The sequence below is a fragment of the Rhincodon typus genome, chromosome 8, assembly GCF_021869965.1.
Source record: "Rhincodon typus isolate 14 chromosome 8, sRhiTyp1.1, whole genome shotgun sequence".
NCBI classification, from domain to species: domain Eukaryota; kingdom Metazoa; phylum Chordata; class Chondrichthyes; order Orectolobiformes; family Rhincodontidae; genus Rhincodon; species Rhincodon typus.
Window position 1 is genome coordinate 28,788,346 of NC_063339.1, and position 20,021 is coordinate 28,808,366.

Consider the following 20,021-nt stretch of genomic DNA (forward strand, 5'->3'; position numbering starts at 1 on the left):
CCCCACCACACCCGGCACTTTTCCCTGCAACCGCAGGAAGTGCTACAACTGCCCCGACACCTCCCCCCTCAACCCCATCCCAGGCCCCAAGAAGACTTTCCACATCAAGCAGATGTTCACCTGCACATCTGCTAATGTGGTATACTGCATCCGCTGTTCTCGTTGTGGCCTCCTCTACATCGGGGAAAACAAGCGGAGGCTTGGGGACTGCTTTGCAGAACACCTACGCTCCATTTGCACTAAACAACTGCACCTCCCAGTCGCAAACCATTTCAACTCCCCCTCCCATTCCTCGGACGACATGTCCATCCTGGGCTTCCTGCAGTGCCACAACGATGCTACCCGAAGGCTGCAGGAACAGCAACTCATATTCCGCTTGGGAACCCTGCAGCCCAATGGTATCAATGTGGACTTCACAAGCAGCAAAATCTCCCCTCCCCTGAACGCATCCCAAAACCAGCCCAGCTCGTCCCCATCTCCCTAACCTGTCTTTCCTCCCACCTATCCCCTCCTCCCACCTCAAGCCCCACCCCCATCTCCTACCTACTAACCTCATCCCGCCTCCTTGACCTGTCCGTCCTCTCTGGACTGACCTATCCCCTCCCTACCTCCCCACCTACACTCACCTTTACTGGCTCCATTCCCGCCTCTTTGACCTGTCTGTCTCCTCTCCACCTATCTTCTCCTCTATCCATCTTCTCACTGCCTCCTCCTCTCTGCCTATTTATTTCAGAACCCCCTTCCCCTCCCCCATTTCTGATGAAGGGTCTAGGCCCGAAACGTCAGCCTTCCTGCTCCTCTGATGCTGCTTGGTCTGCTGTGTTCATCCAGCTCTACACCTTGTTATCTCAGTGCCTTAAATGATCCAGCCAAATCTGGTGATAGATCATTAAGCAAGTTGTCTACCAAAGACATTCAAATCTGTGCCATTTAGACATAAAAGCCTGAAGGTAGGACATACAGCAGCGCAATAGCTAAGACAGATGTGTGTAATGCATTACTGGAAACAAGTCCAATATATAGCAGAGATGCTAGAAATCGGAAATAAAGAGTGCTGGAGAAATTCAACAGGTCTGGCAGCATCATGTGGATGGAGAAGCAGTTCACTGGAGTCTAGCAGGACTCTCCTTTCAGAGAACTTCAGTAATTATATACTTTTCATTTTCAGTTTTTGCAGGCCTGAAAGAACAATAAACCAGCATTCCATGTACTCCCTTATTGGCATTTAGAAGCAACAATTCAGCTATATCAAAGTGTTAATTCAAAAAGGTGGCATAACAGGAGGCACACTGCAGAGGTGAGCAGGAACAAGCAATGGTGGAACAGAATCTGGACATGTGGTCACATGGTTGTCAATGACAATGCACTGTTTCTGAAATGCAACTCTTTGGTGAGCATTGCATCTTTGATGGGAAAGTGCCATTCGATGATACTTTCAAGTCGGGTAGTAGATGCAGCTTTAAACTAAATAGTAGAGGTGAGGGATCAAGTTTGGGAAATATATGATGATTCAATCCAGAAGACAAGGAAAGATAAAAATAAGTAGTGATGGTCAAAACATGTCAGCTTAGGACAGAACATGCAAACCTAAGAATGCAACAGCAGTTATGGATAGAGTATACGAAAATAGTAAAAAAAAAAGACAAAACCTCAAGGCTCTGTATCTGAATGCACAGAATTTGTAACAAAACAGAAAAATTGATAGCATGAATAGAAAAATACCAATGATCTGGTGACTATTTCAGAGAGATGTCTGCAAGATTATAAAAGACTGAGATCTGAATATTCAAGGGTACATAACAGTTAAGGAGGATAGAAAGCTAAGAAAAAAAATGTAGGGTAGTTCTGTAAATTAAAGATAACATTTATACAATAGAGAGATATCCCTCATTCTCTCGATCAAAATGCAGAATCAACTTGGGTAGACGCAAAATAGTAAAGGTAAGACAGTGCTGGCGAACGTCGTATACAGGCCTCCTAACAGTAACCATATTAGGAGGTTTACAGGAAAAAAATAATGGGGTCTTGTGAAAAACGAACAAAAAACACATGGGTAATTTTAATCCACACCAAGGGAGGTGGTGATGTAGTGACTGTAACAAGGTCAGCCAGGTGGATCTCAGAATTTGAGCTCCCTGATTAGAACAGGTTAACAGCCCCAATCAGGGAGCCCTGGCTGACAGATAGAAACAGGAGTGCCAGAGGTCCTGGTCATTCTGGTGAGCTGGCTCTGAGGAAACTGGATCAGTGTCAAGATCTATGCATCTGTAAATAAAGGTGAATTTGTGATGGAATACTAGCCTCTGTGCAGTTATTTCAGAAGACATGCTAGTAATGTCACTGGACTGGAAGTCCAGAATGAAGTTCTGGTGATATTGGCTAAAATCCCACCATGGCAAATAATGAAATTTGAATTCAATAAATATCTGGAATAACCAACCTAATGGCAATCATGTAACCATTGTTAATTGTAATACAGACTGGTCAGGAGAGAATTCTTAATGCTGACACCTACATCTCATGAATGAATACGAAATGAATGAATTTGCTGATGCCATCAAGATAGGTAGGAAGGTAAGTTGTGATGAGGATGTCGGAGCCTGAAAAGGGATAAAGATAGGTTGAGCAAATGGACAAAGAATTTGCAGTTGGAATATAATGCAGAAAAATGTGAACTTGTCCACTTTGGCAGGAAGAATACAAAAAAATGTTATTTAAATGGAGGGAGCTTTCAGAAGTGAGGTAGAATGTTCTAGGTGTCATGGTGAATGAATCGCAACATTAATATTTAGATACAGCAGGAGATTAGGAACTTAAATGTAACGTTGCTATTTATCACGAGGAATGGAAATAAAAATAGCTATGTTTTGCTGCAGTTGTACAGAGCAATGGTAAGAACACATCTGGAGTATTGTGTAGTTTTGGTGTCCTTGGTTAAGAAAGGATATAAATGTGTTAGGAGTAGGTGCAGACAGGGTTTACTCCACTTCATTCCATTGATACTTGCGATGGGGTGGGTTATGATGTGAGAACAGGTTGTTAGACTGGGTCTGCATCCATTGGAGATTAGAAGAGTTGATCTTACAGGATCCCAACAGGACCTATCATAGTGAATGCTGAAAGAATGTCCCTCATGCGAGAATGACATGGAATGATGGGACCCAAATTAAAACTAAGTGATCTTCTAAGAGGTGAGGAGAAATAAGATGGACAAGATAGGACAGATACATAAAATAGATTTGTGACTAACAAGGGAGTCAAAGGTTATCAGAAAATGGTGGGAGTGTGAAATTGGGCCCACAATTAGATCAGCCATGACCTCAAAGAATGTCAGAACAGGCATGAGAGGCTGAATGACATACTCTCGCTCCTAATTTGTATGTATGTGTATGTAACCAGCACATTAGCTGATGCACAAAAACTAGCCTGGAATAAATTAGAGGCAGAAAAGCTTTGGAGGTTGGTGACATGGACGATATTAGCAGTAGCACAGTTATGTTTCAGGGGTCCTTGCAGCAAGTTGCAAAGTTATGCAACCTTGTAATGGTGCACCTGGAGCTTGCATTAGCACATAGGAATGTCAAGGTGTGCAAATATAACTGATGACAAAAAGACATAGGTGCTGGTCCATTTACCTAGCCTGCACATCAATCATGAAATATTTTACTGGGATGCATCCAAACCAATAAAGCAATTTTGTCACTTCCTATATCTTGCTGCTTCTTCAGCTTAGGTAGAATAAAAATGGCACTAAGAATCCTTTCTCATGCACCTTCTTAAATTAATGTAACCAGCATTACAGATTTGTAAAAAAGTCTGTATTTGATTATTCTAAACACATTTTTGAAGTAAATGGATGTTAGATGAAGGAAAAGCAATAGATGCAGTCCAAAGGCATTCGAAGTAATTCATTTGGAAATTACGACTTTGCAGAATGGTTAACAAAATGGAGGGTCATGGAAGAAGAGGGTCACTGTCACCTTGGATAAAGAAAAATTCGTTTAAGGACAGAAGTTGGTGATTCGTAATGAATGAATGCTTTTTAGATCTGAAGATGGTAGATAGTAAAAGGTCCCTAAGTGCCAGTGCTGGGATCACTGCATTTTTAATATATAAATGTCTTGGATACTGGAATACAGGGTAAAAATGATAAAATTTCAGATGATACTAAACTTGAAGTGTTTCAAACAGCAAAGACAACAAAACTGATTGCAACAGGACACAGGCTAGCAGAATGGCCAAACAAGTAGCAGTTAGAATTTAATACTAAGAATTGAGTGGCAATTTATGTTAGCAGGAGGCAATCGTCACTTACTGGCACAGATCTACAAGGTTATACAGGGTCAGAGGGTCCTGGGGCGTTCATGTGTAATCTCTGAAATTTTAGGACATATTGGAAGACTAATTAACCAAGTATAAGGACTCAGGCAGGGAAGTTGTGCTGAATCTGTACAAGGTTCTAGTTAGGCAACTGCAACGTTAAGCTAAGGAAACTTGGCTGTTTTCCTTGGAGCAAATGAAGATGAAGGGAGATTTGATAGAGGTGTTACAAGACGGTGACAGGTTTAGATAAAGTAGTCAAATGAAAAGCTGTTCCCATTTAGTTGATAGTATAAGGATGGGAGGACACGAGGTACAAATAGGGACGTGAGGAAGAACCATTTTACACAGTGACTGTTAATAAACTGGAATTCCCTGATATGTGGATGGTGGAAGCGGAGATATAAGCACTTCGGCAAAATAAACTTGCAAAGTTAGGCAATAATGCAAGGTGAACAGGATTGACTGGATTGTTCTACGAAGAATCAAGTGTAAACTTAATGGGGCAAGTGGCTTCCTATGTCTTAAACGTCCATGTCTTACTTTTAACATAGTTATGGAAAAAGATAGGACAGGTCCACAGGTTAAGGTGCTAAACTGGAGCAGAGACAATTTGGCAGGATCTAGCAGAGGTCAACTGGGTGAGTCTGTTTCAACGAAAACGAACAACTGGCAAATGGAAGGCTTTTAAAAGTGTGGTATCAAGAGCCCAGGGACAGTATGGACCTGTTAGGCTGAAGGGAAAAGCTGACAGATTTAGGGATCCCTGGCTGATGATGGATATCGAGGCTCTGGTCATGAAAAAGGAGGAGGAATACATTGGGTTTAAGTGGGTTGAAGTGAATCGCTAGATGATTATAAAAAAAGTGTGGGAGCACACTCAACAGGGAAAGCAGAAGAGCAAAAAGGAGGGTATGAGATGGATCTGGCAGATAAGGTTAAAGATAATCCCAAGAGATTTTATAGCTATATTAAAATAGGGAGCTAATAGTTCCTCTTAAAGATCAGTATGACCATCTATGTATGGAGCCACAGGAGATGGGGGAGAGTTTTAATGAATCTTTCTCCTTAGTGTTTACTGAGGACAGAAGCATGGATGCTATGGAAATGAGGGAGACAAGTGGGGATATTTTGGACCGCATGCACATTACCTGAGAGGAGGTATTTGCAGCCTTAGAGCACATTATGGTAGATAAATTCCCTGGGCCTGATCTAGTCCATCCTCAGACATTGTGCGAGGCTAGGAAAGAAATTGCAGACGCCCTTGCTGAGATTTTTGCTTCATCCTTATCCACTGGTGAAGTTCCAGAAGGTGGCTCATGTTGTTCCATTGTATAAGAAAGGTAGCAAAGACAAGCCAGGAAACTATAGTCCAGTGAGCCTGACATCAATGGTGGGCAACTTATTGAAGGATATTGAGGGACAGGACTATCCAAATGTTGGATCAAGGTCTGATTAGGGATAGTCACCGTGGATTTGTGCGCAGGAAGTCATGTCTGACAAATCTTTTAAAGTTTTTCAGAGAGGTAACCAAGAGGATGGATGAGGGTAGGGCAGTGGAATTGCTTATATGGACTTTAGTAAGGCCTTTGACAAGGTCCCACATGACAGGCTAGTCATGAAAGTTCGGTCGCATGGGATCCAAGGAAAGCTAGCTAATTGGATTCAAAATTAGCGCAATGGTAGGAAGCAGGTGATGTTTTAAGGTTTGTTCTCAGATTGGAGGCCTGTGACTAGTGGTGCACCACAGGGGTCAGTGCTGGGACCTTTGTTGTTTGTTATTTATCTGGATGTGAATGTACAAGGAATGATTAGTAAGTTTGCGAATGATACAAAACTAGGAGGTATTGCTGATAGTGAGGAAGGTTATCAAAAATTACAGAGGGATCTTGATCAGATGGGGAAGCCGGCTGAGGACTGGCAAATGCGATTCAATGCTGATAAGTGTGAGGTACATAGTTCATTGAAAGTGGCGTCACAGGTAGACAGAGTGAAGGAGGCATTTGGCATGCTGGCCTTCATCGGTCGAGGCACCGACTATAAGAGTTGGGATGTTATGTTACAGCTGTACAAGTCATTGGTGAGGCCACACTGAGTATAATGTACAGGTTTGGTCACTCCGTTACAGGAAAGTCATAGTTAAACTGGAAAGTGTGCAAAGATGATGTACGAGGATGTTGCCAGGACCAGTAGGGAGAGATTGGCCAGCACAGGACTTTATTCCTTGGAACATAGGAAATGAGGGGTGACCTTATGGAGGTGTATAAAATCATGAGGGGCACAGATAGGCTGAATGCATATAGTCTTTTTCCCAAGAATGGGGAATTGAAAACTAGAGGGCATAGGTTTAAGGTGAGAGGGGATAGATTTAAGGAGGACCTGAGGAGCAACTTCTTCACGCAGAGAGTGGTGTGTATAACAGAATGGGCTGCCAGAGAAAGTGGTTAAGACAGGTACAATAGCAACATTTAAAAAATACATTTGGATAGGTACATGGATGGGAAGGGTTTAGAGGGACACGGACCAAATGCCAGCAATTGGAACTAGCTGAGTGGGCACCATGGTCAGCATGGACCAGTTTGGGCCAAAGGGCCTGTTTCCATGCTGTATGACTCTATGACTCTAAATAAGCCTATACACAATTTTAATTGAACAAATGTTTTATAATGTTGTACAGCACATTACTAATATATTTACAGCCAAGATAAAGAATTACTTGTTAAACTACTCACCCCAAGTGGTGGGAGAGCTTCCATTGCATATAATCTACTAGAAAGCACTTCAGACATTGGTCTCTTCTTGGAAGCCTGCCTTCTCATCTGGATTTTTCCAACTGTATTGAGGTCAGACTCAGACACAAATGGAAGAAACTGCATTGCTTCTGTTACCTCCCTTTCTTGTGCTCTCTTTTCTGAGTTCTGCTGTCTCCCGAGAGCAGGTGCAGAACTATACAGAGAGTCTGGCAGTGGTTCATTAATCAATTGATTTAACTTGGCTGACATTGGAGATGTGGAATCAAGGTGTAGCATCTGAGATGTCTGGTCAATGCACCTTGCATCATATTCCTCATCATCTTCACTGCTGTGAATCAGCATAGTTGCATCCGAGAAAGATCGCCCGTGCTGGTAACTTTTGTCTTTGTGAACTTCAGTCTCTCTGGGTTTTGTTTGCTCAAAAGAAACATTTGGTTGTGAATTTGCAGGAGTTACTTTTTCCGAGTTTGTTTCGGTGCCTGGTGTGGACACTGTCCTTTCTTTTATTTTCCAACTCTCAAAATTGTGCACAAGTCCAGCAATCTCAATGCTGTTACGTTTATGAATATTTGTATGTAGTCTGGCAGAAGTTAGGGGCTCACTAACTTCCTGTAGTGAATGCGCAACAGGCAAACTATCCTCCTGGAAAGTCTGTACGGAGTGATGCACACGCCTTGTAATCAGATCTGGATTGCTGCTGCTAACATACACATGTCGGGAAAGGTCAGGTGTACTATTTGCAGGTCTTGGATAAGGATAGGGTGGAGGAGGCCTGTATACTTGGGTTTTCAGCATGTTTGCAGCATTGTAATCCTGAGCATGTAATTGAACATTAGTCAATTCTGGCACACTAACAGCCCCAACAACAGGACGTCGATCAGTTGAATTTATATATGGAGATTGACTATGGAAACTATAGTTCAAATGAAAAGGGTACTGATACATATTTTGTGAATTGAACTGAGAATGTTCTCTGATTTCTGGTTGGCTATAAACAAGTGGATCTGGTCTACTGTAGGCATAAGAATTACCTATATTAAGATTTCTCATAGAATGGCTTTGCCTTTCATTTTGAATCATTCCACGATTTAGCTGCCTCATAACAGTCTCGTAATCTGGAGTTGGCCTATAGGACGGTGGAATAATTGCACTGTGTCTATTGGTTGGGATGTAATCTCCTCTTATTACATCACTTCCAGTCATGCTAGGATTTGAAGACATCGGAGATGCTTGCATAAAGTGCTGTGGGTTATTTAAAGAGCTGGTGCTATGTGCACTATAGATACTGCCATTTCGGATTCGACCATTGTATTCATATGGAGCTCTATCCAAACTGGTTTGCGATTGATAGAAGCTATTTTGATTGTTCATGTAAATATTGTCTGAAATTAAGTAAAAAAAAAAGTGAAGGGTATGGAGAATGAATAGCTGAGCCACTCAGATTTAATGGTGATCTTCAATCTACAGTCAAGTTAGCTTAGCAGCGAAACAAGTTGAATCAATATAGAAACATAAAAAATAGGATAAGTAGGCCAATCAGCCCTTCAGGCCTGCTCCTCCATTCATTATCATGGCTGATCATCCAACTCAATAGCCTTTTACTGCTTTTCACTTGGATCCCTTTAATCCCAAGTGCTAAATCCAACTCCTTCTTGAAATCATACAACGTTTTGGCCTTGGCTGCTTTATGTGGTAGCAAATTCCATAGGCTCACCTCTCAGTGAGGAAATTTCTCCTCATCTCAGTCCTAACTGGACTACTCTGTATTCTTAGACTGCGATGCCTGGTTCTGGACCAAATACTTTATATGAGACATTTTGTTTTAGGTACTAGTGTCCAATTACTTAAAATTGTCAGATACTTCAATGGAGTAACAAAAAAAAAAAAAAAAAAAAATTGTTTCGGTGTTTCTTTTAAACTAGCAGCTCTCCACAGTTACTTGATGTTCAACGGTATGTCCAAAAGCAAAAAACCTCTAGACCCATGCACAAATCATAGCCATAGATGAAGGCATTTTCTGGTCAAAATTGTTATGCAACCCATACTAGAAGTGAATGCCCAAGTTTGTACTCCTGCTACCTTTCAAATAGATTTGTTCAATTAACTGAATTTACACAATTTAGTTGTCAAGAGATTTTAAATCCTGAATCATTGGTCCAGGCACAGAATTACTAATCTTCTAACACAATCACTATCCTACCATATCCCTATTTCTTCAAACATGTCTGATACCTTTCAAATTAATATGACAATATTATATACCTTCCAGGCTTTTTTTTTTGGAACAGAGGTTTACAATTGCAAGTTCCAATGACTGTCAAAAATGTTTGAATTCCACTGTTTTTGGACACTTAAACTTGAATTACAGAAAGCAACAGAAGAAAACCCTAATGAAGATGACGACTTTAAGCAATATCGTCTTAAATATCCTTAAGTACTTTACCTTGAGAAGATTTATAGGGCTCTATGTAGTGTCCAGTGTAATGTAACTGGGGTAACGGCATCATGTACTGAGGTGGTTTTGGCTGAAAGAAAACAAAAGCAATATAAAGCAAATCGAAATATTGCAGATCAACTACTAACAGTAAATGCATAATCACTAAACATATCAAAACCTGTACAATGAAGGTCAGTACATTTGGTATATACTTTTTCAAAAAAGTGGTTTAAAGCTGGAAATAAAGCAAAAAAGGTACACAGGATTAAGTATCAAACATGCTTGATCTAGACAAAGCTTGCATAATTAGTCTTATACATAAAAGGGATTTTTCCCTCCTCTATGGCAATTTCAAATCAACAACTTACATTTACATTGCATTTTCAATAAACAAAACACCCAAGGCAATTCAAAGAAACTAAATCAGACAGAAATTGTCACTACAGCAAAGGGAGAGATTTTAGAAGAGCCATTGAGAAACTTGGTTGAAAGGCGAATATTTAAGAAGCCTCAAAAGGAAAAAAGAGGCAAGTGAAAAGACACAGCAACATCCAGAGTTTAGGGTTTAGATGTGTGAAGAAAGGGCCACCAATGATGGGGCATGGGAAACGGAAGACAAACTTAAAAACATGGAAACTATTTTTGTTATGCTTTTAATAAAATTTTGAGCAGCTAGTATTTAAAATCGAGGCTTCTCTTAATTGGATTCAAACTGAAAGGAAGCTGAGTAGTAGGAAAGGCAACATTCCTTTTGATCAGGAATCAATCAAGTCAAACATAAAGACACTATGGACTCAAGCAACAGGATTTTCAAGCTATTACGAGGATAGATCATTTCTGCGTGTTACCCAATGTAGAAATTCTCTGGAAGTGATGCAAGCAAACAGTTAAGGCCATTATAATTTCGGCACTGTGACTCAGTGGTTAGCACTGTTGCTTCACAGTGCCAGGGACCCATGTTCGATTCCAGCCTCGGGCGACTGTCTGGGTGAAGTTTGCACATTCTCACCATGTCTGCGTGGGTTTTCTATGGGTGCTCCGGTTTCCTTCCACAGTCCAAAGGTTAGGTGCATTGGCCATGCTAAATTGCCCACAGTATCTAGGGTAAGAAATACAGGGATGGTGTAGGGGGTGGGTCTGGGTGGGATGCTCCTCGGATGGTCAGAGTGAACTTGATGGGCCAAATAGCCCGCTTCCACACTGTAGGAATTCTACGAAATAGGCCAATTCTAAGAAATATCTGAATTTAGTTTGAAGAGGACTTGTCTTTAAGTCATTACCATTATTTAGGTACAGACAGTAGATTGCTAGAGAAAATTAAGTGGTATGAAATTCAGAAAACTATAGACCATTTGGTCAGTCATGTTCAAGACAGACCTCTATAAGAACTTTATGTAGGCCTACTTCATCACCTTTTCTCCTTAGCCCTGCAAAACATTCTCTTCAGATGTAACATTCAAATTTTTTCTACGAGCCATGATTAAGTCCACCTCAGGCAGTATATTCCAGATCTTAACCACTGTGTAAAAAACAGATTTTCTTGATGCCACCATTATTTCTTCTGCCAAAGATGTTAGATCAGTGCTGCCTGATCCTTAATTCTGAGGAGAGACTGAGTAGACTGGGATTATACTCATTGGAATTCAGAAGAATGAGGGGAGATCTTATAGAAACATATAAGATTATGAAGGGTATAGATAAAGTGGAGGCAGGGAGGTTGTTTCCGCTAGCAGGTGAAACTAGGACTAGAAGGCATCGCCTCACAATAAAGAGAAGTAGATGTAGGACTGAGGTCAGGAGGAACTTCTTCACCCAAAGGGTTGAGAATCTGTGGAATTCCCTGCCCGGTGAAGTGGTTGAAGTTACCTCGCTGAATGTTTAAGGCATGGCTAGATAAATTGTTGAACAGTAAAGGAATTAAGGGTTATGGTGAGTGGGCGGGTAAGTGGAGCTGAGTCTCAAAAAGATCAGCCATGATCTTATTAAATGGTGGGGCAGGCTTGAGGGGCCAGATGGCCTACTCCTGCTCCTAGTTCTTATGTTCTTATGTTCTACAAACAAAGAATACTTTCTTGAATTCTCATGATTTTGAACACCGAAATCAAATCTGCTAATCTTCCCTGCTCACAGAAAACAATTCTTGCTTCTACAATCTATCAACATAACTGGAGTTTCTCAGCCTTGGAAACAATCTTGTGAATATTTTCTGCACTCTCTCTGATGCCCTCACATTCCTAATTAGCAAACTGGATTAAAAAAAGCAAAGTGGAGGTAAATCAATTATATGCAGATAGGACTTGAAGAAATGTTGTTTTTCAGCGGCAGCAGCGCGAGCCAGAGTGCTGACAGGAAGGTAAGGGTGTTTTTTTCCCCTGTATAAAAACTTACCTTGTGCAGCGTGCCTTCTTGTTTTCAGCAGCACGTGTGTGGAAAGAGCGCGAGCCAGGAACGAACTGATATATTCGGGCATTGGCTAAACCCAAAACACTGCATGTGAAGTGTCTCCCACACATCCTCCTCCTCTAACCAAAAAAAAGACTGTGTGGAGGGTCAGTAAGGTAACGCTTTTTTTTTATTCTTCTGGAAATCTAGAGTAGAGGGAATGGAAGCTAGGGCAGTTGCATGCTCCTCTTGCAGGATGTGGGAGGTAAGGGTCACTGCTGGTGTCCCCTCTGACTTCACCTGTGAGACGTGCACCCAACTCCACCTAACTCCACCTCCTCAAAAACCACGGATCATTCGGGAGGCTGAGGGGGTGATAGAGAAGAGTTACAAGGAGGTGGTCACATCGAAGGTACAGGAAAAAGGTAGCTGGGTGACTGTCAGGAAGGGAAAGGGAAGAGGCAGAGAGTGCAGGGATCCCCTGCGGCCGTTCCCCTCAATAATAAATATAACGTTTCAGATACTGTTGGGGAGGGTGGGGGGATGGGGGGACCTACCATAGCGGACATGTCTCTGGCACTGAGCCTGGCCCTGTGGCACAGAAGGGAAGGGGGGAAGAATAGGAGAGCAATTGTAGTGGGGGATTCAATAGTAAGAGGCACAGACAGGCGGTTCTGTGGACTCGAACGAGATGAACGGATGGTACGTTGCCTCCTGGGTGCCAGGGTCCGTGATGTCTCGGATCATGCCTTCAAGATCCTGAAGGGGGAGGGTGAGCTACCAGCAGTCATGGCACACATCGGTACCAATGACAGAGGTAGAAAAAGGACGGAGAATGTGAAAAACGAGTACAGGGAGTTAGGTTGGAAGCTGAAGTCCAGGACAAACAGGGTAGTTATCTCTGGATTACTACCAGTGCCACGTGATAATGAGGTAAGAAATAGGGAGAGAGTGCAGCTAAACATGTGGCTACAGGGCTGGTGTAGGAGGGAGGGCTTCCATTATGTGGATAATTGGAGCACATTCTGGGGAAGGTGGGACCTGTACAGGAAGGATGGGTTGCACCTGAACCGCAAGGACACAAATATCCTAGGAGGGAGGTTTGCTTGAGCTATACTGGACAGTTTAAACGAGATTGGCAGGGGGTGGGGAACCGGATTTGTAATTCAGAGAATGAGGTATTCAGCCTTCCAACAGGGAGGGAGGTTGTTAATAAAGAAATGTGGTCGATGGAGCGTAATTGTGGACACAGAGATGGTTTGAGGTGTGGAGACTTCAATGCTAGAAGTATCGGAAATAAGGCGGATGAACTTAGAGCACGGGTCAGTACTTGGAACTATGATGTTGTGGCCATTACAGAAACCTGGGTAACTCAGGGACAGGAATGGTTGTTGGAACTTCTGGGATTTAGATGCTTTAAAAGAAATAGGGAGGGTGGAAAAAGAGGCGGGGGAGTGGCATTGCTGGTCAGGGCTGGGAGAACAGCTACTAAAAGGCAGTTCGAGAATGATAGGTCTACAGAGTCAGTTTGGATTGAGGTCCGGAACAAGAAAAGGATCAGTCACTTTGTTGGGGTTTTTTTTTTAAAATTTTAAAACAGACCCCCTAATAGTTTCAGAGAAGTGGAGCAGCAGATTGGGAGGCAGATACTGGAAAGGTGCAGAAGTCACAGGGTTGCAGTCATGGGTGACTTCAACTTTCCAAATACTGATTGGAAACATTTTAGTTCTAATAGTTTAGATGGAGCGGATTTTGTCCAGTGCATTCAGGAAGGATTCCTGATACAGTATGTAGACAGACCAACACGAGGAGAGGCCACTTTGGATTTGGTGCTTGGCAATGAACTGGGCCAAGTGTTAGACCTGTTGGTAGGAGAGCATTTTGGCGGTAGTGATCATAACGCTGTTACTTTTACAATAGTCATGGAAAAAAAGATAGGTACATACAGCAGGGTAAGGTTTATAATTGGGGGAAGGGTAATTACAATTCTGTTAGGCAAGAACTGGGTAACATAAAATGGGAACAGATGCTGTCAGGGAAGAGCACTATTGAAATGTGGAGATTGTTTAAGGAATGCATACTGCGTGTGTTCGATATGTTTGTCCCTAGCAGGCAGGGAAGATGCTGTCGAGTGAGGGAGCCTTGGTTCTCAAGAGAGGTCAAATGACTGGTTAAGAGGAAGAAGGATGCTTATGTAAGGTTTAGGAAACAAGGAACGGAAAAGGCTCTAGAGGGATACAAGTTAGCCAGGAAGGAGCTGAAGAAAGGGCTTAGGAGAGCTATAAGGGGGCATGAGAAAACCTTGGCAGATAGGATCAAGGAAAACGCCAAGACTTTTTACATGTACGTGAGGAATAAGAGAATGACCAGAGAAAGGGTCGGGCCGATCAAGGATTGTAAAGGGAATTTGTGCACGGAGCCTGAAGAGATAGGAGAGGTTCTTAATGAATACGTTTCTTCGGTATTCACAACTGAGAGGTACCTACTTGTACAGGAGGGCAGTGTGAAACAGGCTGGTAGGCTAGATGAGGTTGCTGTTAGTCAGGAAGATGTGCTAGGAATTTTGAGGAAGTTGAAGATAGATAAGTCCCCCTGGGCCTGATGGGATTTATTCAAGGATTCTATGGGAAGCGAGGTAAGAGATCGCAGGGCCTTTGGCGATGATCTTTTTGTCCTCACTGTCCACGGGTATAGTGCCGGAAGATTGGAGAGAGGCAAACGTCATTTCCTTGTTCAAAAAAGGGAATAAGGATAACCCCGAAAATTACAGGCCAGTTAGTCTTACTTCGGTGGTTGGCAAATTGTTGGAAAGGGCTCTGAGAGATAGGATTTATGATCACTTGGATAGGCACAGTTTGATTCGTGATAGTCAGCATGGGTGTGTGGGGGGCAGACCATGCCTCACAAACCTTACTGAATTCTTTGAAGAGGTGACTAAACAAGTGGATGAAGGCAGAGAAGTGGATGTGGTATACATGGATTTAAGTAAGGCATTTGATTGGGTTCCCCATGGTAGGCTCATGCAGAAGGTAAAGAGGCATGGGATAGGGAGAAATGTGGCAGATGGGATTCAGGATTGGCTGACCCTTACAAGACAAAGGGTGGTAGTGGACGGAAAATATTCAATATGGTGCACAGTTATGAGTGGTGTACCACAAGGATCTGTTCTGGGTCCTCTTCTATTTGTGATTTTTGTAAATGATTTGGATGAAGGAGCAGAAGGGTGGATTAGTAAGTTTGCGGACAATACGAAGGTGGGTCGAGTTGTGGATAGTGTGGAGGGCTGTTCTAGGTTACAAAAGGACATTGATAGGGTGCAGAGTTGGGCTAAGAAGTGGCAGATGGAGTTTAAACCTGAAGAGTGCAAGGTGATTCATTTTGGAAGGAAAAACTTGAAAGCAGAATACAGGGTTAACTGAACGATTCTTGGCAGTGTGGAGGAGTAGAGGGATTTGGGGTTCATGTCCACAGTTCCCTGAAAGCTGCCACCCAGGTGGATAGAGCTGTTAAGGCAGTGTATGGTGTGTTAGCTTTCATTAATAGAGAGATTGAGTTCCAGAGCCGTGAAGTTATGCTCCAGCTATACAAAAGCCTGGTTCGGCCACATCTGGAATATTGTGTCCAGTTCTGGTCGCCTCGTTACAGGAAAGATGTGGAAGCGTTGGAAAAGGTGCAGAGGAGATCTACCAGAGAATGTTGCCTGGAACGGAAGGAAGGTCTTACATGGAAAGATTGAGAGAGCGAGGGCTTTTCTCTTTAGAACGACGAAGGATGAGAGGTGACTTGATAGAGGTGTACAAAATGATCAGAGGTATAGATAGAGTGGACAGTCAGAGCCTTTTTCCTAGGGTGGAGGTAGCTATTACGAGGGGGCATAGTTTTAACGTGAGTGGAGGTAGATACAGGGAGACATCAGAGGTAGGTTCTTTACTCAGAGAGTGGTAGGGGCGTGGAATGCATTGCCGGAGCGGGTAGTGGAGTCGACCTCATTAGGGGCATTTAAGCGGCTATTAGATAAGCATATGGATGATAGTATAAAGGTAGGGGTGGAGGTTAGGTAGACCTTAGGATTAGGGTAAAAGTTCGGCACAACATTGTGGGCCAAAGGGCCTGTACTGTGCTGTACTGTTCTATGTTCTATGAATACCAATTTTGTTTGCAGATGCTGCCAAAATGAGAGAGCTGCTTTTTGCTGTAAAGAAATACTGAAGCTCCGAATGGGCTAAAAACAGATGGAATTCAATATCAGCTAAATATGAAGTTATGCATTTTACCAAATAGGTCAGCAATTATTACACTCTTAAAAAGGAGTAAGCTCAGTACTTGCCAACAGTGAAACCAGACATTAAATTTAGAAGACATAAAAAGGCAGTACCTTGGGTTCCCAAGGTTTTTTTCCTAAAAAAATTGAATTCTATATGTTATCTCAAGAATATTAGAATAAAGAAACCAAGATGAGTACTAATAAAATCTTACATCCACAGTTGAAGTATTGAGCACATTACTGGACTCCATAATATAGGAATAATGATACAGATAACTGGGGACATAAAGATTTGCAGGTCGGCTGGATTCGCAATGCTAAATTGCCCATAGTGTCGAGGGATGTGCAGGATAGGTGGATTAGCCATGGGCAACGTAGGGCTACAAGGAAAGGATAGGGGGTGGATCCGGGTGGGATGCTCTTCAGAGGGTTGGTGTGGACTCAATGGCTCGCCTCCACACTTTAGGGATTCTATGATAAATTGATGGGCAAGGGAAATCCAATAGCAAAAGTACCATACTCCCGACAAAATGCCTAGAGTTTAGCCTTATCATAACCAACATCTTGTTTGTCTGAGAAACAAATACTAAAAAGTTACAACATCCTTGTTTCATGCACTGGTATCTGTTTGACTATATGATCCAGTGAAGGACATGTATTTCACTTGTACCATGAAAAGAGCTGATGACTGCTGGATGGACCACTGTACCTCCTCCATGATAACATTCAACGCTGAAGCCCCCTAAGGATGCGTTCTCAGCACCCTACTGTACTCCCTGTACACCTACAACTGTGTTGCCAAATTCCGAACGAATGCCTTCTCCAGTTTTGCTGATGACACCACCGTGGTAAGATGGACAAACAACGGTGAGTCAGAATACAGAAAGGAGACAGAAGGCTTGGTGACGTGGTGCAATGAGAACCACCTCTCTCTGAATGCCGGTAAAACTAAAGAACTGACACGCACTTCAGAAAGAAAGGAGGAGAACACACTCCCATCTACATCAACAGAGCTGAGGTTGAGAGAGTGGACAGTGTCAAGTGTGACAATAACTGGCAACTTGTCATGCACTTCCCATGTATATGCGATGGTCAAGAAGGTACAACAATGCCTCTTCTTCCTCAGGCAGCTCAGAAAATTTGGCATGTCCACATATTCCCTCACCAACTTTTACAGATGCACAATTAAAGCATAATGTCTGGGTGCATAACAACCTGGCATGGCAACTGCTCTGCCCAGGACTATAAGAAACTACAGAAGGTTGTGTGCTCAAGCCAGGCCATCACAGACGTCCACCTTCCATCCGTGGACTCCATTTACACAGCCAAATGCTGCGGAAAGGCTGCCAACATCAAAGATCCAATGCACCCTGGCAATACTCTTCTACAACCTCTTCTGTCAGGCAGAAGATACAGAAGCTTGTACAGCTTCTTTCCTGCCGTTATTAGACTAATGAACGGACCCTCTAACTTCACGTAACGCTGATCTTGCTAATGTTGGTCTTTCCTAGCGCACGCCCTGTTCAATGTACAGAAACTTGTATCCCTCTGTCTAGTTTTTTCTGCCCCCACCCTATGATCTGTATGTCCTTGCTTACTATGACCTACCTGTACTGCTCGCAAACAAAGCTTTCTACTGTATGTAGGTACACGTGACAATAAATCAATCAAAATCAAGTTAAATCAAATCACTGCCTAACTGCTCCATCATCAATGTTCCCTCAAAGCAGTGATAGAAACAGAAACAATGCCGCAGGCAAATCAACACTGAAGTACTCAAAGACCCTGATAGCAGAGACCTATTCAGCCAGCAACTCAATGTCAAGAGACACAGGGTGGCCACAGTGCGTGGTCTGCCCTCAAGGCTTCCACAATCTGTATCGTGATGAAATGCTCAGTCATTCAATTAGGAAATATCATGGCTAGCTTAGTGAAAGCCAGGGGCTGACAAGCTATAGTGCAAGATATTTCTGAACTTGAAAGAGCAAATCAACTTAGAAAGCAGCTCCCCAGAGGCTGACGCCATAGCCTAAATAACAGGATGATGGGTTAGCCAATAATCACAACGAGCACAGTTTCTTTAGTGCAGTTAAGACTACCTACATTCCCTGCACCCAAAGCCCTACTTCACAGCTAACCAAGAACAGAGAGGTGCTCGTTAAGGATAGAAATGTTGTTGATACCTGATGGAAGGAACACATTAAGCATCTCCTTAACAGAAACTCTTGTCTTCAAATCAGAATGATTGACCCCATCTCACTGAATGCTACTTGCAACCATTTCAGCATAATCCCAACCTCATGGGGTAGAAAAGGCCATTGAACAGCTAAAGAACAAGTAGGTATAAACACAGGAAGTACTAGAGAAACTCAGTAAGTCTGGTGGCGTTGTAGAGGGAAACACAGAATTAACATTTGGAGTCCAATGATCCTTCATCAGAACTGAAAAGTTCTAGTTGGGAAAGAACAGTATTTGATACAGCACGCATGGGAGAGAACCAAAGTTTGCAAATATGTCTCTCCGACTAGTGGAGACAGCTTCTCCTTGATCACTCTATCTAGGCCTCTCAATATTCTGTAAATTTTAATCAGATACCCCTCATCCTTCTAAACTCCATCAAGTACCTCATCGAGCAACCGTTCCTCATACAAGTCCTTTACCCCAAAGGTAATCCTTGTAAAAACCCAAAGAACAGCGGATGCTGTAAATCAGTGACAAAAATAGGAATCGCTGGAAAAAAATCAGTAGGTCTGGCAGTATCTGTGGACAGAAATCAGAGTTAGCGTTTTAGGTCGAGTGACCTTTTCTCAGAACCAATGGTAGCGAGGAAAATGTCAGTTTACATGCAGAAGATAGAGTGGGGGGAGGAGCTAAGGAATAAACAATAGGTGGGGATAGAGCCCAAAGAGGCAGAAGTGCAGTTAGACAGACAAAGGAGTGGATGACGATCTAGTTAAGAGGGTGAATAACTGTTAATGGGGACTGTTAGTGGCTAACAATGGGTGATGTGTAATAGCGAACTATGTGATACCAGGGCCTGATTTTGGGGGTTGGGGTAAGGACATGGAAGAGCTCAGGCCATAAAGTTACTGAACTCGATATGGAGTCCAGAAGGCTGCTGGGTCCCCAGGCGGAAAATGAGGTGCAGTTCTTCCAGATTGCATTGAGCTTTGCTGGAGAACAGCAAGACTGAGACAGAGATGTTGGCCAGGGAACAGGGTGGTGTGTTAAAGTGGCAGGCAACTGGAAGCTCAGGGTCTTTTTTGTGAACAGAACGCAAGTGCTCTGCAAAGCGGTCACCCAGTCTATGCTTCATTTCCCCAGTGTAGAGGAGACCAAATTGTGAGCAGCAAATGCAGTAGAATAGATTGTGTGAAATGCAGCTAAAACGCTACTTCACCTGGACGGTGTTTGTGCCATTGGATACCGAGGAGGGAGGAAGTAAACAGACAGGTGTTACACCTTCTGCAGTTGCAGTGGAAAGTGCTAAGGGAGGGTGTGTTGGGAGTGAAAGAAGAGTGGACCAGGGTGTCCTAGAGGGAACAGTCCCTGCAGAAGGCTGACAAGGGAAGGGAGGGGAATGTGTCTGGTGGTGGCATCTCACTGGAGGTGGCATAAATGGCTGCTAATGATCCTCTGGATGTGGATGCTAGTGGGACGGTAGAGGAACACAAAGGGGACCCTCTGACTGTTGCAGGAATTAATCCTTCTTAACCTCCTCTGAAACTCCTCCAATGCTAGTACATCCTTCCTTAGATACGGGGTCCAAAACTACTCCCAATATTTCAAATGCAGTCTGACCAGAGCCTTGTAGCCTCACAGGTACATCTCTACTCTTATATTCCAGCCCTCTTGAAATGAATGC

General features: G+C 42.9%; 1 protein-coding gene across 2 annotated transcripts in view; it reads right to left on the reverse strand.

Annotated features, from left to right (window-relative positions):
• Positions 1-20,021, reverse strand: part of ptpn21 (protein tyrosine phosphatase non-receptor type 21) — an 89,988-nt gene that overhangs the window by 20,578 nt on the left and 49,389 nt on the right. For both annotated transcript variants that reach the window (XM_048600013.1, XM_048600014.1), the window contains 2 exons: positions 9,517-9,598; positions 7,053-8,455 (listed from right to left, as the gene is read on the reverse strand). In XM_048600013.1, the coding sequence (XP_048455970.1) occupies positions 7,053-8,455; positions 9,517-9,598 (1,485 nt within the window). The remainder of the gene's footprint in view (positions 1-7,052; positions 8,456-9,516; positions 9,599-20,021) is intronic.